Below are 19,361 nucleotides of genomic sequence, written 5' to 3'. Positions count from 1 at the left end.
CTGCAGTAACATTTTTTGTCAGCAGAGGGTGACATATAACCAGTCTACATCAGCAGTAGAAGATCATTGACAGGGTTCATTTTGAGTAGCTGAAACAGAAGTCCTTGCATCTGACCTGCTCTATGCAATCAGACTATTACCTCAGGATTGTCTACTTATCCTGACTGGCAGTGGCTCCCTGGCCACTTACCCATGCAGCTTTCCAGAGCAATAAAATGTATTAGACAAGATGCCAGCAAAATATTAATGTAAAGGCCATCATGGCTGAGCTTCTTAGTAACAGTACAGCTCCTCCAGAAAAGAGGAGAGAGAAATGGAGGATTTACAGTTAACACTTTATTGACTGGTAGCTACAAGAATGTGCATTGCTATTCACTAGAAATAGTGAATGCCACACACATTTTTCGAGGACTTTAAAAAAATCTGAGATACCGTTTCATTAACAAAATTAACCTATGTTGCAAGGTGTTATTTTAGGGCATCACGTTGATAAGTTTAGAGCTGGCTTCCCCAACCTGGTGCCCTCCAGAGGTTTTGGACTACAGCCCCTGGCATTCCTGGTCATTGGCCATGCTACTGGGGCTGCTAGGAGTTGAAGTCCAAAACATCAGGAGGGCACCAGGTTGGGGACGGCTGATTTGTAGAGAGATGGTCCCTGTTTATCCATTCCTGAAAACAGTCTCTTGCAATATAATTCCAAAATCCATTTGGCAGAATACCTTTATTAGGCCAACCCAAAGGTCACCCAGATATGCCTACTCAGTCCTGTTGAACTCTGTGGCACTTACTTCTGAGTCAAGACGCACATGATCAGCCTGCCTCGGAAATGTCCTGAGGGATGCCTGCAGCACAACCCTAAACATGTACACTCCACAGCTGAGTCCCGCCAAGTTCTATGTCCTTAGGATCGCAGCCTAATTTTTATCTTTGTATTGCCTGTGTCAGTTATTGGGATTAAAACCCACATAGCTTAGAAAATCTGTCCAGTTCACAAATAACTTCCTGCCAGGTTCTGTCCTCCTTAACATTTGCAGGGGACCCCTTCCAGAAAACAAGGTGTTTGTGGCCATCCTAATCATGCAGCTTCCCAGGGGACAACTTTTCTGGCAGGCAGGAACCCGGCACCATTTCCTTTAGAAGGTAACCTCTGGGCAAAAGGCATCAGATGTGTCTGCTGAAGAAACCTGTCACCCACAAAAGCTCCTGCTACACCAGCTAATTCGTCAGATAGATCCAGATCGTTTCCCTGGGTCCACGGACCCCCCTCCCCTGCCCAGTCCGCCCTTTTGCAGACCTTCAGGTGCCCATGACTCCCCTGCCCTTGTGCCTTTAGCGCAACAACAAAACCAACGAGGAGTCTTGTGGCACTTTAAAGACGAACGCATTTATTTTGGCATATGCTTTCGTGGTCACGGCCCACTCCATCAGGTGCACGAAGGGTTAGCTACAAATGGGCAGATTTATACACGCGTGCTGGGTGGGGCAGGCGGGGGAGAGATGCATGTTGCGCTCTCATTGGGAGCTGAGACGCAAAAAGAGACACCTCAATGGTTGTCATTCCCAAAACGTTGTTGGGTGATAACACAGGCACCATTACAATAACGATCACAACAAAAACCTTTGTCTTTCCTCAAGCCGCAAGGAATCGAATTACTTCAACAGCCACGTGTCAGAGAGAAATGCGATAGGGAAAGCTTCTCCCCATCGCTTCCCAGCTTCATGTCAGGGACGACTTGACCTGTTGAATTTCTGCCTGCCATGCAGCTGTGAAGGAAGAGGATCCGTGTTTCCGCGCGGGGCGGGGGCGGACGGCTCCCCAAAGAGCTCAGCTCCCCCCGCCTTCTCCTCGGCCAGCCCTTTGGCTCGATCAGCCACCACGGCGCGAGTCCCGAGTCCCCCTCCGCGCGGACCGATTGCTGGGGCATCCCGGCTGCCAGGGCTGGAGGAGCGGGAGGTTCCCGAGCCTTTTCCTGCCTACTCAGAGCTGAGTCACGGGAAGGAAATCATTGACCTGCTCCCTGAGGTATGAAGATCACTGGGCGGGATCTCGGCGATGGTTTCCCAGCCAGGTGGCTCGGGGCGCGGGGCGTGGCCTAGGAGAGGTGGGCGTGGCCAGCAGGTGAGGGGTGGTGCTCTCCTCCTCCCAGGTAAGTGGTGCTGGAGTGCCTGGCAGGCAGTGCGTGGTCCAGCCCGGGGATGTCTGAATCAGAAGAAGGGATGAGCAGGCGACAAAGGTAAACCCTGCCCGTGGGGAACGTGTTCGCGCGTCGTGGGACCCTCCTTTTCTTCTTCTTCTTTGTTGGGAAGCAAAGTCTGGCCCACTCTTCATATCTGTTGGCGAGCTGAACCCCCTCCTTCCCTCCCTCCCGTCTCCTTTCCCGAGTTTTCCAATGACTCCTTTGTTTGCAAAGACTTCCACAAATACCCGCGTCCTCCTGGGAGCCGGCTTCTTCGAACCCAGGGGGTCGCTCGCTCCAGGGAGTGGGAGCCATCTCCTGGAACAGAGACTTCAGCGTGCAAGGGGCTTTTTAAAAAGGAGGTTGCTTTGCGATGCTACTTTTTGAGACCACACACACGCTCACTATAGCAGTCTTCCTCAATCCGGCGCCCTCCAAATGTGTTGGACTACAACTCCCATCATCCTAGACAGCCTGCTTGGGGACTATGGAAGGTGTAGTCCAATACATCCGGAGGGTGCTGAGTTGGGGAAAGTTGTATTATAGCATCCTCCTCCTACACGTCCCTATGCTTACTTCCTTCTCCTGTGTGGCTGGTTGATTCTCCCAAGCCCCGGCCCCCAAACACACTTATTTTTGAATGTGTGTATCTCCTTCACACCCACCCTTCCTATGCGGTGGTCAGAGCACATGTCGTGTACGGTCGCAACTCCTTCATCTTCTCTTAGGGTGGTGTCATTGTTAGTCATGCTTTGAGTAAACCCATTGCAACGAATGGGACTTATTTATTCATTACATTTCTATATGGCCCAATAGCCAAAGCTCTCTGGCCAGTTCACAACCATTAAAACCACAAAATACAGCATAAAATACATTATAAAAGCATCAAGGTTTAAAACTACAATATAAAAGTAAAACCAAAATAAAACCTAGCAGCAATGCAGAGATTTAAAATACAGTAAGGGTGCAATCCTATGCAGGTTTAGACAGAAAAAGTCCCACAACTCCCAACATCCCCAGGGAGCCATGGGGTTGTAGGACTTCTTTCTGTCTAAACTTGCATAGGATTGCACCCTAAGAGATGTAAAACAACGGAACTAAAAGACTAAAATCCCTGGGAATGTCAGTTAGTCCCATTCATTTCAGTGGGTCTATTTAGAGCAGGACTAACATTGAATATACAACTCTTAATAACCACATGGGGAGATGTTACCCTCAAGGAGAGAGGTGGAGAGGGAGAGATGAAACTGGGGCAGGGTGGTGGGGTGTGTATGTGAAAGTGAGTCAGGGAGAGATGAAGCTGTGCTGGGGCGTGGAAAGAAAACATAGAGCCATCCTTTCATTTGTTACCTGTCACCTCCAGAAGAAACTGGCAAAATTCCATTGTGCAATACGTCCATGGACAATGGCAGCCTGCTGAACTGCTGCCCTGCATGGCAACCCCACCCTGGGCGTTCATTTCATTATCTGTGGTTGACAGTCAATGAACTCATCACCATTCCATGGAGAAAATTTCACTCAGCCTCTTCTGAATTTTCACAGTTCCCCTGATCATAATGGCTGGACCTTCCTCCTCTTTTTTTTAGTCTTGCTTAACATCCAATATACAGCCTTCCCCAACCTGGTGCCCTCCAGATGTGTTGGACTACAACTCCCATCACCCAGGCCAGCATGGTGGGAGTTTTAGTCCAACATACCTGGAAGGCACTAGGTTGGGGAAAGCTGTAAGCTATTAGGTAGGTTCTGTATGCAATGTCTGATCCATTGGGTGAATTTTAAACATGGATCACTGCTGCCTGTGAGTGCATGTGCAGAACTTTTGAAGCCATCTTGTGCCAGTCAGCACCAAACCTACTTAATGTCCTGATTCAGAGAAACAATTGAGTGTATAGAGTTTGAGACACTTAAGCATACTTCCCCCTTCAGAGGTTTTTCTCTCCCATTCATTACGTGGCGCCCTTGTTCATGAGCCCTTTCTTAAAATACTGTGCCTGTCTGCGGAGATTAGCACACACAGTGAGCAAACACTCATGGGGAGAGAGGAGAAAAGCTAGTCTAAAATTTCAAAATGATGTTCCCTTCATAATTACATAGGGTACCCACAGGAATGCAATTGATCTGTCAATTAGATATTTATTTGTAATGTCCAAAGGGCTTGCAGGAAGTGTGCAGTACTTTATTTCCAATATGCTGTGGATGACACCAGCTGGACAGTTTTGTCTGCGAGTGTGTGATGCCTTTCCTGGGTTTTGAGTGGAGTAAGGGACAATGGGTGTGGACTGCACCATTTACAGTGGAGTGCTAAAAGCTGGTCAGCACATGACATCAATACACACATAGCCATCTCGCCATAGGCAAATACATTTGGAATCTGGCATGCCTTGACTCCCCTTCATGGATCACTGCCTTGTTGTGGCGAAGGGGCTTGCGTAACTCAGTGAAGCCATAAGCTATGCCATGCAGGGCCACCCAAGACGGACAGGTCATGGCAGAGAGTTCTGACAAAATGTGGTCCACTGGAGAAGGAAATGGCAACCCACTCCAGTATTCTTGCCAAGAAAACCCCATGGAACGTAACACAAGGCTAAAAGAGATGACACGGAAGATGAGCCCCTCAGGTCGGAAGGTGTCCAATATACTACTGGGGAAGAGCAGAGGGTATTTCCAAGTAGCGCCAGAAAGAGTGAAGCGGCTGGGCCAAAGCCGAAAGGACACTCAGCTGTGGATGTGTGTGGTGGTGAAAAGAAAATCCGATGCTGTAAAGAACAATTTTGTTTAGGAACCTGGAATGTCAGATCAATGAATCAAGGTAAGTTGGAGGTGGTCAAACATGAGATGGCAAGATTGAACATCGACATCTTGGGAATCAGCGAACTAAAATGGACAGGCATGGGCGAATTTAATTCAGGTGACCATCATATCTACTATTGTGGGCAAGAATCCCTTAGAAGAAATGGAGTAGCACTCATAGTCAACAAAAGGGTGGGAAAAGCAGTACTGGGGTATAATCTCAAAAACGATAGAATGATCTCAGTACGAATCCAAGGCAAACCATTCAACGTCACAGTAATTCAAGTCTATGCCCCAACCACTGAGGCCGAAGAAGCTGAGGTTGATCGGTTCTATGAAGACCTCCAACACCTTCTAGAACTAACACCAAAAAAAGATGTCCTCTTCATCATAGGGGATTGGAATGCTAAAGTAGGAAGTCAAGAAATCACCGGGATAACAGGCAGGCATGGCCTTGGTGTACAAAATGAAGCAGGACAAAGGCTAATAGAGTTTTGCCAAGAGAACACGCTGATCATAGCAAACACTCTTTTCCAACAGCACAAGAGGCGACTCTACACATGGACATCACCAGATGGTCAATATCGAAATCAGATTGATTATGTCCATTGCAGCCAAAGATGGAGAAGCTCTATACAGTCAGTAAAAACAAGACCTGGAGCTGACTGTGGCTCAGATCATGAGCTTCTTGTTGCAAAATTTCGGCTTAAATTGAAGAACGTAGGGAAAACCACTAAACCATTCAGGTATGACCTAAATCATATCCCTTATGAATATACACTGGTGGTGAGGAATAGATTTCAGGGAACAGACCTGATAGACAGAGTGCCTGAGGAACTATGGACGGGGGTCCGTAACATTGTTCAGGAGGCAGCAACGAAATCCATCCCAAAGAAAAAGAAAGCCAAGTGGCTGTCTGATGAGGCTTTACAAGTAGCTGAGGAAAGAAGGGAAGTGAAAAGCAAGGGAGAAAGGGGAAGATATATCCAACTGAATGCAGATTTCCAGAGAATAGCAAAGAGAGACAAGAAGGCCTTCTTAAATGAACAATGCAAAGAAATCGAGGAAAACAACAGAATGGGAAAGACTAGAGATCTCTTCAAGAAAATCGGAGATCTCAAGGGAACGTTTTGTGCAAAGATGGGCATGATAAAAGACAAAGAAGGCAGGGACCTAACAGAAGCGGATGAGATTAAGAAGAGGTGGAAAGAATACACAGAAGAACTATACAGGAAAGAATCTGAATGTCCCTGATAGCCATGATAGTGCGGTCACTGAACTTGAGCCGGACATCCTAGAAAGTGAAGTCAAGTGGGCCTTAGGAAGCATTACTAACAACAAAGCTAGCGGAGATGACAGTATTCCAGCTGAGCTATTTAAAATCCTAAAAGATGATGCTGTTAAAGTGCTGCACTCAATATGCCAACAAATTTGGAACCACTCAGCAATGGCCGCAAGACTGGAAAAGGTCAGTTTACATTACAATTCCAAAGAAGGACAACGCCAAAGAGTGTTCAAACTACCGCACAATTGCGCTCATTTCACATGCCAGCAAGGTGATGCTCAAAATCCTACAAGCTAGGCTTCAGCAGTATGCGAACCGAGAAGTACCGGAAGTACAAGCTGGGTTTCGAAGAGGCAGAGGAACTAGAGATCAAATCGCCAACATTCGCTGCATCATGGAGAAAGCAAGAGAATTCCAGAAAAACGTCTATTTCTGCTTCATTGACTATGCTAAAGCCTTTGATTGTGTGGATCACAACAAACTCTGGCAAATTCTTAAAGTGATATGAGTACCAGACCACCTTACCTGTCTCCTGAGAAACCTGTACCAGGATCAAGAAGCAACAGTAAGAACCAGACATGGAACAACCGATTGGTTCAAAATTGGGAAAGGAGTACGACAAGGCTGCATATTGTCACCCTGCTTATTTAACTTATATGCAGAGTACATCATGAGAAATGCCGGGTTGGATGAATCAGAGGTCGGAATTAAGATTGCTGGGAGAATTATCAACAACCTCCAATATGCAGACGATACCACCCTAATGTCAGAAAGTGAAGAGGATCTCAAGAGCCTCTTGTTGAGGGTGAAAGAGGAGAGTGCAGAAGCTGGTTTGAAACACAACATTAAAAAAACGAAGATCATGGCATCTGGCCCCATCACTTCCTGGCATATAGAAGGGGAAGAAATGGAAGCAGTGACAGATTTTATTTTCTTGGGCTCCAAGATCACCGCAGACGGTGACTGTAGCCATGAAATTAAAAGACGCTTGCTCCTTGGGAGGAAAGCTATGGCCAATCTAGACAGCATAGTAAGAAGCAGAGACATCAGCTTGCCGACAAAGGTCCGTCTAATCAAAGCTATGGTTTTCCCAGTAGTAATGTATGGCTGTGAGAGCTGGGCTATAAGGAAGGCTGAGCACCGAAGAATTGATGCTTTCGAACTGTGGTGCTGGAGAAGACTCTTACGAGTCCCCTGGACTGCAAGGAGGTCCAATCAGTCCATACTTAAGGAAATCAACCCTGAGTGCTCATTGGAAGGACAGATACTGAAGCTGAAATATTTTGGCCACCTAATGCGAAGAGAAAACTCTCTGGAAAAGACCCTGATGCTGGGAAAGACTGAAGGCAAAAGGAGAAGGGGACGGCAGAGGATGAGATAGCTAGATAGCATCACCGATGCAATGAATATGAACTTGAGTACACTCTGGGAGAGAGCGCAGGACAGGAAGGCCTGGCGTGCTATGGTCCATGGGGTCACGAAGAGTCGGACACGACTGAATGACTGAACAACAACAACAACGCCTTGACTTGCGAACTGCGCCTGCTATGAGCTCAAAGTTCTCATGCCACACGTGTCTGGCCCTACCATTAGGCAGAATGTGGCAGTTGCTTCAGGCAGTGGGTTTGGGGTGTCTTGAAATTTGTTATTTATCATGACTACATTTTTATTGCCATGGAAGGGGAGAGAAGCTTGTGGGATTTCATGCCTCAGGAATCAAAATAACTTGACAAGCCCTGGGGCACTATGTACCTCAACTTGGGGGGGGTGCAGCAAGGGTGCACCCCATTTACTACTTCACCTCAGGCAGCAAACCGCCTTGGGCCCAGTCCTTTCAGGGTGCAGTGAGAGTGACTATTGTGGTGTGCCTCATGTGTTGGATCCATTCAGACAAAAGTTGTACTTGATCCCCAGGAGATGACATGGTGACAGCAGGCGTCAGCTTATGTTGGAAAGAAATCTGATTGATCATCACAGGGAGAAGTCAGAAAAAGTTTCCTTTCAACACAAACAGACCTACCAACACTGGGTTAGATCCAGGTTTAAGGATCAACTGTGCTGGCGGAAGTGGGTTTCCCTTCCCCCTCCTTCCCACAGCAGCCCCTTGAGCCCCCTGAAAATGCTGCTGAATGCCGTGAGCTGTGGCATGGGGACAGGGAGATCCCCCCAAATTGAGTGGGGGAACCTTGCATGAGCAGAGCCCTTCCTCTCATGGAAGGCAGATCCTGGATCTGACCCACTGACCTGGTTTGCATGACACGACAACCCACGGTGGGTTGTCAGCCTTGTTTGTTTCAGAGTGGCTTGTCATGATGTCTGAACCCAGCACAATGGCTTCAGGGGCCTGGGTCGCACAATGGCTTGTTGTTCTCCTGGGTGCCAGTTTGTCAATCCAAGCCCCCACTGCCACAGCTTCTTGTTCTGTGCAAACCTGGTGAGGGTGGCTAGTCAACCACCCCAACAACCCACCCTTGCTGGGTCCAACGTAACAACAAGCTGCAGCATGACCCCACTTTATTCATGGGGCCTGTCTTAATCTGGGGTCCTGATCTTGTCAGGACCCTTATCAAAATTGATTCAGGATAAGCCAAAGTGAGATAAAGTCACAAATGGATCAGATTAGCAGTTTACTGATTACACCTGTGATAGTACATGGGTGCAGAAATAAAGCAAGGCAAAGAACCTCACACATCCCTTGGGCTGACCAGAGCTGTCAACTCCCCCTACAGCCACGCATGTATCGGGTCCCAATCAAGATACACTGGACGCCTTTCCATGGACTGATAATCAGTTCTCCAAGTTGGTATGTGCACAGATGCCTTTTGGAACAAGACCTTTTCAGATTGGCTTATCCCAAATCTATTTTGATAAAGATCCTGACAGGTTCAGGACCCCAGATCAACACAGGGTCTTCCATGTAAAAACAAGATGGCACCCCAGTGTTGTTCTAGGTGCATTCTGGGAGGAAAAATTAGCAACTGCCAAGAGGAGCACTCTGCTGTGGTGAGTTTGGCCCCCACCTCCAATTTTGCCCCCCTGTTAATTGATGGGGGTTGTTGGCCCTCTTTTCACCCCAACCTCTCCCCTTCCCCTCAATTTAATACCAAGATTCTAATCTGAGAACTTTCTTCTCAGCCCTAGAAGTAGTCCTACACGTATGCCCCCTTTCCTTCTTAAGGACACCACTTTGCACATGACTCGGGCAGAACTGTACTTTAAACACATGGATCTGCAGCTGTCATGTGTAGCTTGAGCCTTAAATATACTCCTCAGTGCAGGAACGCAGGAATTCACAGGCATTACAAAAATAACATTATAGTACTTTGACAGCTTTGCTAAGCCCAGTTAATGCAAGCAATTTTATCCTGAATGAGAACAGGCTTAAATGCGGAGTGTGTATCTGTTGGGTTTCTTGCAGTGGCTTAAGAAAGCAAACCAGTTGGCTGTTAGATGTCTCCCACGTATTGCTGTACCAGTACCATTTCAGTGAGTAATGGTCATGCCATTGTTTGTTCCAGATGTGTTGAGACTACAACTCTCATCATCCCCAGTCAACATGGCCTTTGGGGATGATGGGGCCAGCAGTCTAACAGGTTGGGGAAGGCTGGATTAGTTTTTTTGGGTTTACTCCAACAGAAATCTAGTGCTCTGTAGTAGGTTTCTGCTGAAAAATATTTTGCACAATTCTCTGAAATGCCCGTATTTAACTGGCTGCCACATGAGACCCAGGGCTGGAGACTGCTAGATAGCAGCTAGGCAGGCTGGTTAAGCTGAGTGTTTCAACATTTGAGAGTATGATTCCAGCCGTTTAAAATTGTTAAAAGATTTGTTTAGAATCTATGCTTTAGATATATCAACATGAAATGACACTGGCAGTTTGTTTGTTTGTTTGTTTATTTATTTATTGCATTTATATCCCACCTTTTTTCCTGTTGCAAGGAACCCAAGGCGGCTTACATGATCTTCCTCCTCTCCATTTTATCCTCACAACAACCCTGTGAGGTAGGTTGGGCTGAGAGTCTGTGACTGCCCAAAGTCACCCAGTGAGCTTCCATGGCTGAGTGGGGGCTAGAACCCAGATCGCTGGGCTCCCAGTCCAACACTCTAGCCACTACGCCACACTGGCTCTCAGTGTGCTAATCTGGAATGGGTCTTCGTGCTGTATTTGCATTTGCTGCTTTGGTGCATAACCTAAATATATACACTCTCTCTCACACACACACATAATGCTTTTCTTGTGAATAGGCATGTTTAGGAGAGCCTGATATTAAAAGGAGCATCGGCTCATGCCTTGAGCTTGAAAGTATTATTTGCAGAGTTAGTGTCAGCTGCATCCAAGGGCAAAATTAAACCGAGTGTAGCAGCATTGTAGTCTTTGACTCACGAGTGGAAATCTACAGTAAATGAATGCACTGAAACTATTCCAGGCTGAAACCAATTTGACCTGAAATCCAGCTCAAATCTGTTGTCATTGCATCTGCTCAAGTCCCTGCCCCCCACCACTTTCCTTTGCCAGGGTTCTTTAATGTTCAATTGATTCTCTGCCGCCTTTTATGGTTTGTTTACTTCAGTGTATGTCAGAAGTGCCTTGCAGTGCAATTAGTGATGTCAAAACAGTTCCAAGAATGGGGTTCATTATCCTGATCTCCTGTGGATGGCTGCCTCTGCAACTGAACCCAAAAAAAAGGAAAGGGAAGAGACCATAGTTGTATAGTAGAAGCACAACCTATTATCGTAATTCCTTAGTGATACACTAGCAGGCTAGAACTGGGTTATTTTTATGAATATAAAACTTCGAAATGAATGCAAGGTGCAAAGCTTGATCTTCCAGCTTCTGCGTATCTGTGTGTGGAATGCTTTATTATAACATACTCATGATGAAAATTTCATAGTAGATTACAGGGAGGTGTGAGTGAGTGAGTGAGTGAGTGAGTGAGTGAGTGGAAGCAAGAGAAAGAAAGAAAATGAATATCCACATTTTCAGATAAAATTGTTTCTGCCTTTACTCAACCCTTTGGCACAACTGAGATTTTTCTTCTTCTTTCACCTTTTTAAAAGGTTGCCAGATCTAGGCAGCCAAGTTCTAAACCTGTTTACTCAGACATGTCACACTGAGCTCAGTGGAATGAAGTTCGTAGTAAAGATATACTTAGGATTGCAGCTTGACTCTACTGAGTGAAAATGAGTAGAAAAACAGGTTAACTTGGGCTTGTTTATGGTTGAAGGTAACACTTGCTAGTTTCGATTAATCTTATCTTTTTAAAAACAAGGTGAAGTGGAAGACCTTGAAAGTCAATGTTCCTACCAATCCTGAAAAGAGAAAGGCTGCTCTCAGCTCTGGATGGATTTGTACCGTGCAATGCAAATCATCCGTGTGCATGTATCGCTTTCTTTTGGGGTTCTGGGCCTGGAACTGTTGCTGTCTAGTGCTCGCCCCATTGTGTTGGGTCATTGCTTGTCGATGTCCCTTTGATAATGCAGAGCAAATGGCTTTTAGGCACAAAGGAGGAGGGTGCAGGGAAACAGCCCAGCATTGTGAAGACTTCTCTCTCACACACAGGTTCACGCTGACCGTTCGACATCTCACGCGGGGAACCTTGAGTTTCTGGCTTTGTCTTGTTTGTTTATATTTATGCCCGGCCTTTTCAGCCACGCTTGCCTTCCAAACTGGCTGACAATAAAAATCCATAAAAGGGTACAGTACATTAGGGATACATGGAAGGGTTTGTGGCGCACGCTTCTTATTCCCTGCAGTTGATGTCCTTCTCCAGATTCCAGCCTTTCCTTTCCAGAGGGAAAAGGCAGAAGGAGCTGCAGATGAGGCTGGCTGATGGTGAACATGCCAGCCCTCAGCAGCGGCCCTTCCATTGATCAGATCCTGAGTACATAGTCGATGCACTGGGGAGCCACAGCAAATAGAGTGTAGTTATTAGTGTGTGGCTGCTGCAGAGCACCTCGTTTGTTGGGGCTCCCTAGCACATGTCCATGGTTACACCCACTGAGGTAATAGCAAAGGCAGTCCCTCGAAAAAGTGGCCCTGAGTTTAGAGAGGTTAATTAGGACACTACTAAGATCACACTAGGATACTAATGGGCATTGGCTCAGTTCACATATCATGGTGGCAATTCCTGGGTTGTTTAACCGAGGAACTGCGGGGAGAAGAGGAGCATGCAAGCTATTTCCGCTTTTAATTAGCTACCCAGTTCCTGGTTTGTTTCGTGACATGTGAAGCTGGAAACTATGGGTTATTTATGGGTTAAAGAAGCCAGACTTAACCCAGCAAGAAACCATAGGCAACTGTTGGGTTAACTCTGGGTTATTTAACCTATAAACACTCCAGAGTTTCCAGGTTCACACATCTTGAAACAACTCAGGAATGGGGTGTTCTTGGGTTGCTAATTAAAAGCGGAAATGGCTGACGTGTTCTACTTGTTTCCACTATTCCTAGGTTAAACAACCCAGGAATTGCCACCATGACATGTGAACTGGGTCATAGTATGCGTGTTTGGAGGTGGGGAGAAGGAAAGAATACCAAGCAGCACTATATTGTCATTTGTCTTTGTATAAAGAAGTTATGAGATCACATTCACTGTTGACCTCTGACTGCTAGGACAGGTATGTGGGTTATCAGCTGTAATAAACATCTGCTTTTATTGCTATTTACATTGGCTGTACTGTTCTCTGTCTCTAGGAATGTAAAGGGGGGTTCATTTAGTCTATGTCCTATTTGTCTGCTGTTTTACTTTTTTCTGTTTTGATTTGTTTTGTTTTTATAATCAGTTTTGAATATTTTCCCTGTCCATGTCCAGGCCAAATTTAAAGCACAGGTTTTAACTTTTTAAAGCCCTAAATGGCTTGGGACCAGGTTACCTGAAAGCTCATCTTCTTCCACATGTATCAACCCAAACCTTAAGATATACTTCCAAGGTCCTGCTCTGAGTGCCTCTGCCAAATGAGTCAGGTGACCTTTTTGGTGGTGAACCCCCAATTATAAAACAGCCTCCCCAGAGAGGTTCCCCACGTGCCACCTTTATGGTCTTTTCAGCACCAGGTGAAGACCTTTTTTTCACCTGGGCCTTTTAAATACCTTATGTTTTTAGCCAGGACACTCAATTTAAAACTCCGTGTTTTTACTTGTGTTTTTACTTGTAGGAGTTTGTATTGTTTTATACTGTATTTTAATCTTGTGTTTGCTTGTGAGCTGTCCAGATAACTTCTGTTATGGGGCAGCTATACAAATACAGTAATAAATGATTAAATAAAAGTTAAAAAATTAAAATAGGGACAAAGAACAACAACACAACAACATACTGTAGCAATTCATGTTGGTACTGTCCTTAAAAGGATATGGATATCATAAGCAAATCATGAGCGCCAATAATATGGTCTTTTTCATAATACAGTGTTTTAAATAAAATGAGAGGAGCACTGGATTCTTCCCTGCCCAATCTTGGCATAGAGCAGTTTCCACTGAATAGATAAACAACCCTGGGGACCTGCCTCTGTACAACCAATATATTATTTTGCAGAACAGGTCAACCTGGCCTGCAACTGGTAATCTGAAAATTTAGACACTGCTCTCATGTGTGGGTTGTAGTTGCCAAGCTCTTCTATGACCTGAAGAGGAAAAAAGATGGTCTACATGTTATTCTGGATATACGATGCTTATGGAACAAGGTACTGTTCATTCTGGCACAGTTGCAGCTCCATTCTTCAGAACAGTTTAGCTACCTGTGCAGACCAGTCTCAGAAGCAGATGAGATTAAGAAGAGGTGGAAAGAATACACAGAAGAACAATACAGGAAAGATCTTAACATCCCTGATAGCCATGATAGTGCGGTCACTGAACTTGAGCCGGACATCCTCGAGAGTGAAGTCAAGTGGGCCTTAGGAAGCATTAGTAACAACAAAGCTAGCAGAGATGACAGTCTTCCAGCTGAGCTATTTGAAATCCTAAAAGATGATGCTGTTAAAGTGCTGCACTCAATATGCCAACAAATTTGGAACACTCAGCAGTGGCCACAAGACTGGAAAAGGTCAGTTTACATTCCAATTCCAAAGAAGGACAACGCCAAAGAGTGTTCAAACTACCGTACAATTGTGCTCATTTCACATGCCAGCAAGGTTATGCTCAAAATCCTTCAAGCTAGGCTTCAGCAGTATGCGAACCGAGAACTACCGGAAGTACAAGCTGGGTTTTGAAGAGGCAGAGGAACTAGAGATCAAGTCGCCAACATTCGCTGCATCATGGAGAAAGCAAGAGAATTCCAGAAAAACATCTATTTCTGCTTCATTGACTACGCTAAAGCCTTTGATTGTGTGGATCACAACAAACTGTGGCAAATTCTTAAAGTGATGGGAGTACCAGACCACCTTACCTGTCTCCTGAGAAACCTGTATGAGGGTCAAGAAGCAACAGTAAGAACCAGACATGGAACAACCGATTGGTTCAAAATTGGGGAAGGAGTACGACAAGGCTGCATATTGTTGCCCTGCTTATTTAACTTATATGCAGAGTACATCATGAGAAACGCCGGGTTGGATGAATCACAGGTCGGAATTAAGATTGCCGGGAGAATTATCAACAACCTCAGATACACAGATGATACCACCCTAATGTCAGAAAGCGAAGAGGATCTAAAGAGCCTCTTGTTGAGGGTGAAAGAGGAGAGTGCAAAAGCTGGTTTGAAACTCAACATTAAAAAACGAAGATCATGGCATCTGGCCCCATCACTTCCTGGCATATAGAAGGGGAAGAAATGGAAGCAGTGACAGATTTTATTTTCTTGGGCTCCAAGATCACCACAGACGGTGACTGTAGCCATGAAATTGAAAGACGCTTGCTCCTTGGGAGGAAAGCTATGGCCAATCTAGACAGCATAGTAAGAAGCAGAGACATCAGCTTGCCGACAAAGGTCCGTCTAATCAAAGCTATGGTTTTCCCAGTAGTAATGTATGGCTGTGAGAGCTGGGCTATAAGGAAGGCTGAGCACCGAAGAATTGATGCTTTCGAACTGTGGTGCTGGAGAAGACTCTTACGAGTCCCCTGGACTGCAAGGAGGTCCAATCAGTCCATACTAAAGGAAATCAACCCTGAGTGCTCATTGAAAGGACAGATAATGAAGCTGAAGCTGAAATATTTTGGCCACCTAATGCGAAGAGAAAACTCCCTGGAAAAGACCCTGATGCTGGGAAAGACTGAAGGCAAAAGGAGAAGGGGACGGCAGAGGATGAGATGGCTAGATAGCATCACCGATGCAATGAATATGAACTTGAGCACACTCCGGGAGAGAGCGCAGGACAGGAAGGCCTGGCGTGCTATGGTCCATGGGGTCACGAAGAGTCGGACACGACTGAATGACTGAACAACAACAAATTCTTGGAGGGGATTCATCTTTGGGCAGTTTCATGCAATTGTCTCAGAATGTAAGAATTCTATGATGGTCGCAGATCCATATATTTAAATATGCATCTGCTCCAGTCACGTAGAGCATTGTGGACTATAATTTTAACAGCAAAAAAGTAAAGAGTACACCATCCTTCTCTCTTCTTCTGATTAACTCCATGTACAGCCTCTCTCCAAGAAATTTTCTCCTGGCTGAGCACACTTCCACTGTCTGAGATAGGCTGAGGGGAGAAAAGCACCTGGGACTGGGGACAGAGCACCAGGAAAAAAGCTGCAGGAAGAGGAAGGGTTCTGCACTCCTTGTTGTTGCTGTTCCAAAGATGGACTCCCACACCCCTTTTCTCTGAGTGATTTAAGGTGCAATTCTATGCATGTTTAGACAGAAAAAAGGCTACAACTCCCAGCATTCCCCAGCCTTTTTTCTGCCTAAAGATGCATGCGCCCTTAAATATGGATCTGCCCTGAATGCGCACACATGCCATCATCGTATCTAATTTGATCCTGTATGTAGTCCCACCCCTGTCATGGCAGGACCTGAAAATACCCAGTTGTATTGAATGGCTTCACGTTTGAGATTCTGGATTTATTCCAGGCAGAATCTCTAGAGATAGCTGAGAAGGGGACAGAGTGTAGTTAACACCAGGAGGGGTAAAATGATAACCAATGGTCACATTCTTTTGACACCTTTTCTCTCTTAACTTGCCTTCACTAGTCTTCAAATAACAGACCCCAGGATCCCAACCAGTAGTGTCACCACACATTTTCTTGTTTTAGGTTTGATTTATTTTCAAAGGAGGATGGAAAGAGAGGAGGGGACTCAAAAGCAGAGGGTGAGCAGATGCACCAGAGGACAGAGCTGCTTTTATCTTTAAAAGTTGTATAGCATAGGGGTGGGCAGAAGGTAGATAGGTCTGGGCAGAAAGGCAGAGAGATCTGTGGCTCCCAATAGTTTAACATTAGCAACAACAGAACGCTTCCCCCACCTAAATTAGGCTGCTGAAATCAAGAAACCTTGGAGAAAACAGGAGTAGATTTGTGTATGAGCTCCAGTTCTGGTACTGAAAGAAACTCCCTGGGCTGACCTTGTGTTCAAAGGCAGCTTGTTCCACAATGTTACGTCTGCCTTCCTGACCTGCTGTTTTGCACTTGTCCCTGGCTGATAGACCTGGGGTTCTGCTAAAAAGACCAAAGTAGATCCCGCAAGCTTAAAATCTGCCCGCCCACCCCTCATACAGACAGAAAAGGGCATTTAAGCAGATGCAGCTGTTTTGGCCCTTTTATAGCTCTTCTGTACAATTGTTAATGATTGTTGGCACACAGGGAATCTTCTTGGGAGTTTCTTCTAAAGCAAGGAGCGCTTACCCAGTGAATCATATTCACCTCTGTAGCTGAACCACTCTGGCAGCATATTCCCAGAGCACTGTGTGAATGCTCTGAGTGGCATGAATTTACCAGTCAGTTTACAATCGGATCATATTCAGAGTTAGGTGTGCCTTTGTAGCCCACTGAAATCAATGGACTTCTATCGGATGGGGCTGTAAAGTTTTCCAGGGCATGGCCTGATGCAAGGATTCATCCTGCCATGCTGAACAATGATGCTTAGGATCAGGTCAGGGTTCCCTGAAGCTTATATACATCCCTGAGTCTCACTGGACTATTTACACAACTTTAACACACACACACAACTCCTTCTCTGTGTGCACCTTAAGAATGCCAGAACATGGGAGATGGCCCTCAACCCAGGCAACATTCAAGTTGTGTTTTACAATCTCTCTGTGCTGTTAGGTGGAACTGCCAGCTGCATTTCCAGACATCCATTCTCTGGTATTCTGTATCACAAAGGGAATTGTCAACCACACAAAGGTAGTTGAGATGCCCTTGTTTGCACTCTGTTTGGAGGAAATTACTCCTCTAGTTAGATCTGCTTTACATAACTGTGATCCCCACGGGGGGGGGGGCAGGGGGGTCCCTTTAAGCGTTAAGAGATAGACAGAGTGTAGACACCGTTCCAGAGTGTAGACAGAGTGGACAGAGTGTGGACCATGTACTGCTGTTCCTGAAAGATCCTCCATCTCCATCAAGATGTCTGTCCTCCTTCCTGGGCTGCCCTGATCCTGTCATGGCAGGACCTGCAACACAAGAAGGGCCTGCTTTTACCTCTTTATTTGTTTCAGTTGGATATAGAATAGCCTCATCTGCATCCTGATGTTTCATCAGCAGAGTCTAGTGAGACAGCCCTAATTATTTTCTGTTTGCTTCCCTGGTTTCCCAACATGTATGTGCTGGGGTCTTAGAATGCCTCCAGATGGAGGGCTCCTAGCGCCACTACCAAACAGAAGGCACTGTGCCGTTATTCCATCTTTTCCTTCATGAATTTTCTGCAATAAGAAAAAAGTGCTGGGAAAATATGGGGGAGGGGTTACAAGTGGAAGATGGTGATGTCTGCCCCCCACACACACACACTTAAAATTCTGTGAGTAAGGCAGGATGGTGGCCAATCAAGGCTTCATTTGGAAGGACCCTTAGGTTTGCATGATCAGACAAGCCACCGTGGCTTAAACAATTCCCGGGGCACACTGGGCAGCATTTCCCTAGTTACCTGCCTGACTCAGCTTGTTGCGTTGTCTGAACCTGGGTGGCATGGCTTGTCTGAGAGGGAAACAATCCTCAAATAACCCTACCACAGTGCTGGGGATTAAAAATTTATTTAAGCCACAGTGGCTTGTTTTGACCGTGCTAACTGGGTCTTACTCTTACCAATAGACATTTTTCTAATATCTGCTAATTGACAAGATCGGACTCCTGCAATTGTATTAATCAATCTGGAATTATTTCCTTGTCCCATTCTTGCAGATGCAATCAGTAAATTGGCCTTAGGGTCTGGCAGAGAGTGAGGTTCGAGATGCTGCCATTTCCTAAGGAGTTGTGCCCAAACTATACCCCACCGATTCTGCATGACAGATGTGGACAATCCAGAGTGTGTTCTGATGCCACAATCTGCATATGAGGAAAGCATGAGGGGAATGGAAGGTAAGGTATACTGATGGTCCCAGCAGCTCCAACCCACAGCATACCTTCTGTTCTCTGGGACACAATGTTCCCAGTTGGTGCACCACAGCATTACCAATAGTGTGTGCTGTATGAAACAGCCCTTGCAGATCAACACCACAGACATAACATTCATGTCACTTGACATTACCACCTACCCAAGACTTTTCAGTGGAAATGATTTCACGCCTTTAGGAAAGTGGTGTGTATGCATGTGGCGTAGCTCAGCACTAGAACACGTGGTTTTGCATCCAGAAGGACCAGAAGGTTCCAGCTGCAATCCCTGGCACACCCACCTAAAGAGGGATCAGGTAACTGGCAGGTGGTAGAAAGGGCCTCTTTCTGCTTGTGGCCCAGGGCAGATCTGCCAGTCAGAGTAGGCAATGCTGAGCTAATTGTCTGATCAGGCAGAAGACCGCTTCTCACATGTGAATTGGCCCTTATTGTGACAAATGGACTAAAAAGCATGTTTCTTAAATGGATGTAATGTTGGCTAGTTGGTTGGCTTGGGCCTGGACCTTGCTACATGGGGCTGTGTATGCGTGATGTCTTTTAAGAGGTGGTGCTGTAGAAATCACCTCAGAGCACCTACACAATGTTCCTGCTATACTACACCACAGTTAAAATATTTAATGTTGCCTCCAAACAATTTCCT

The 19,361-nt window shown here is 45.8% G+C and overlaps 1 protein-coding gene across 1 annotated transcript in view; it reads left to right on the top strand.

Annotated features, from left to right (window-relative positions):
- The first annotated feature begins 2,151 nt into the window (after positions 1 to 2,151).
- The window catches only part of LOC146354764 (hyaluronidase-4-like), a 41,772-nt gene continuing 24,562 nt past the window's right edge, over positions 2,152 to 19,361 (top strand). The window contains exon 1 of the mRNA XM_084832461.1: positions 2,152 to 2,234. Within this exon, the coding sequence (XP_084688587.1) occupies positions 2,197 to 2,234 (38 nt within the window). The 5' untranslated portion in view covers positions 2,152 to 2,196. The remainder of the gene's footprint in view (positions 2,235 to 19,361) is intronic.

This window comes from Heloderma suspectum, chromosome 2, assembly GCF_057233095.1.
Source record: "Heloderma suspectum isolate Gila_16-S chromosome 2, 16-S_ref, whole genome shotgun sequence".
In the NCBI taxonomy this organism is placed as follows: Eukaryota; Metazoa; Chordata; class Lepidosauria; order Squamata; family Helodermatidae; genus Heloderma; species Heloderma suspectum.
Note: the sequence above shows the minus strand (reverse complement) of the source record. Positions and strands in the feature narration are given on the sequence as shown.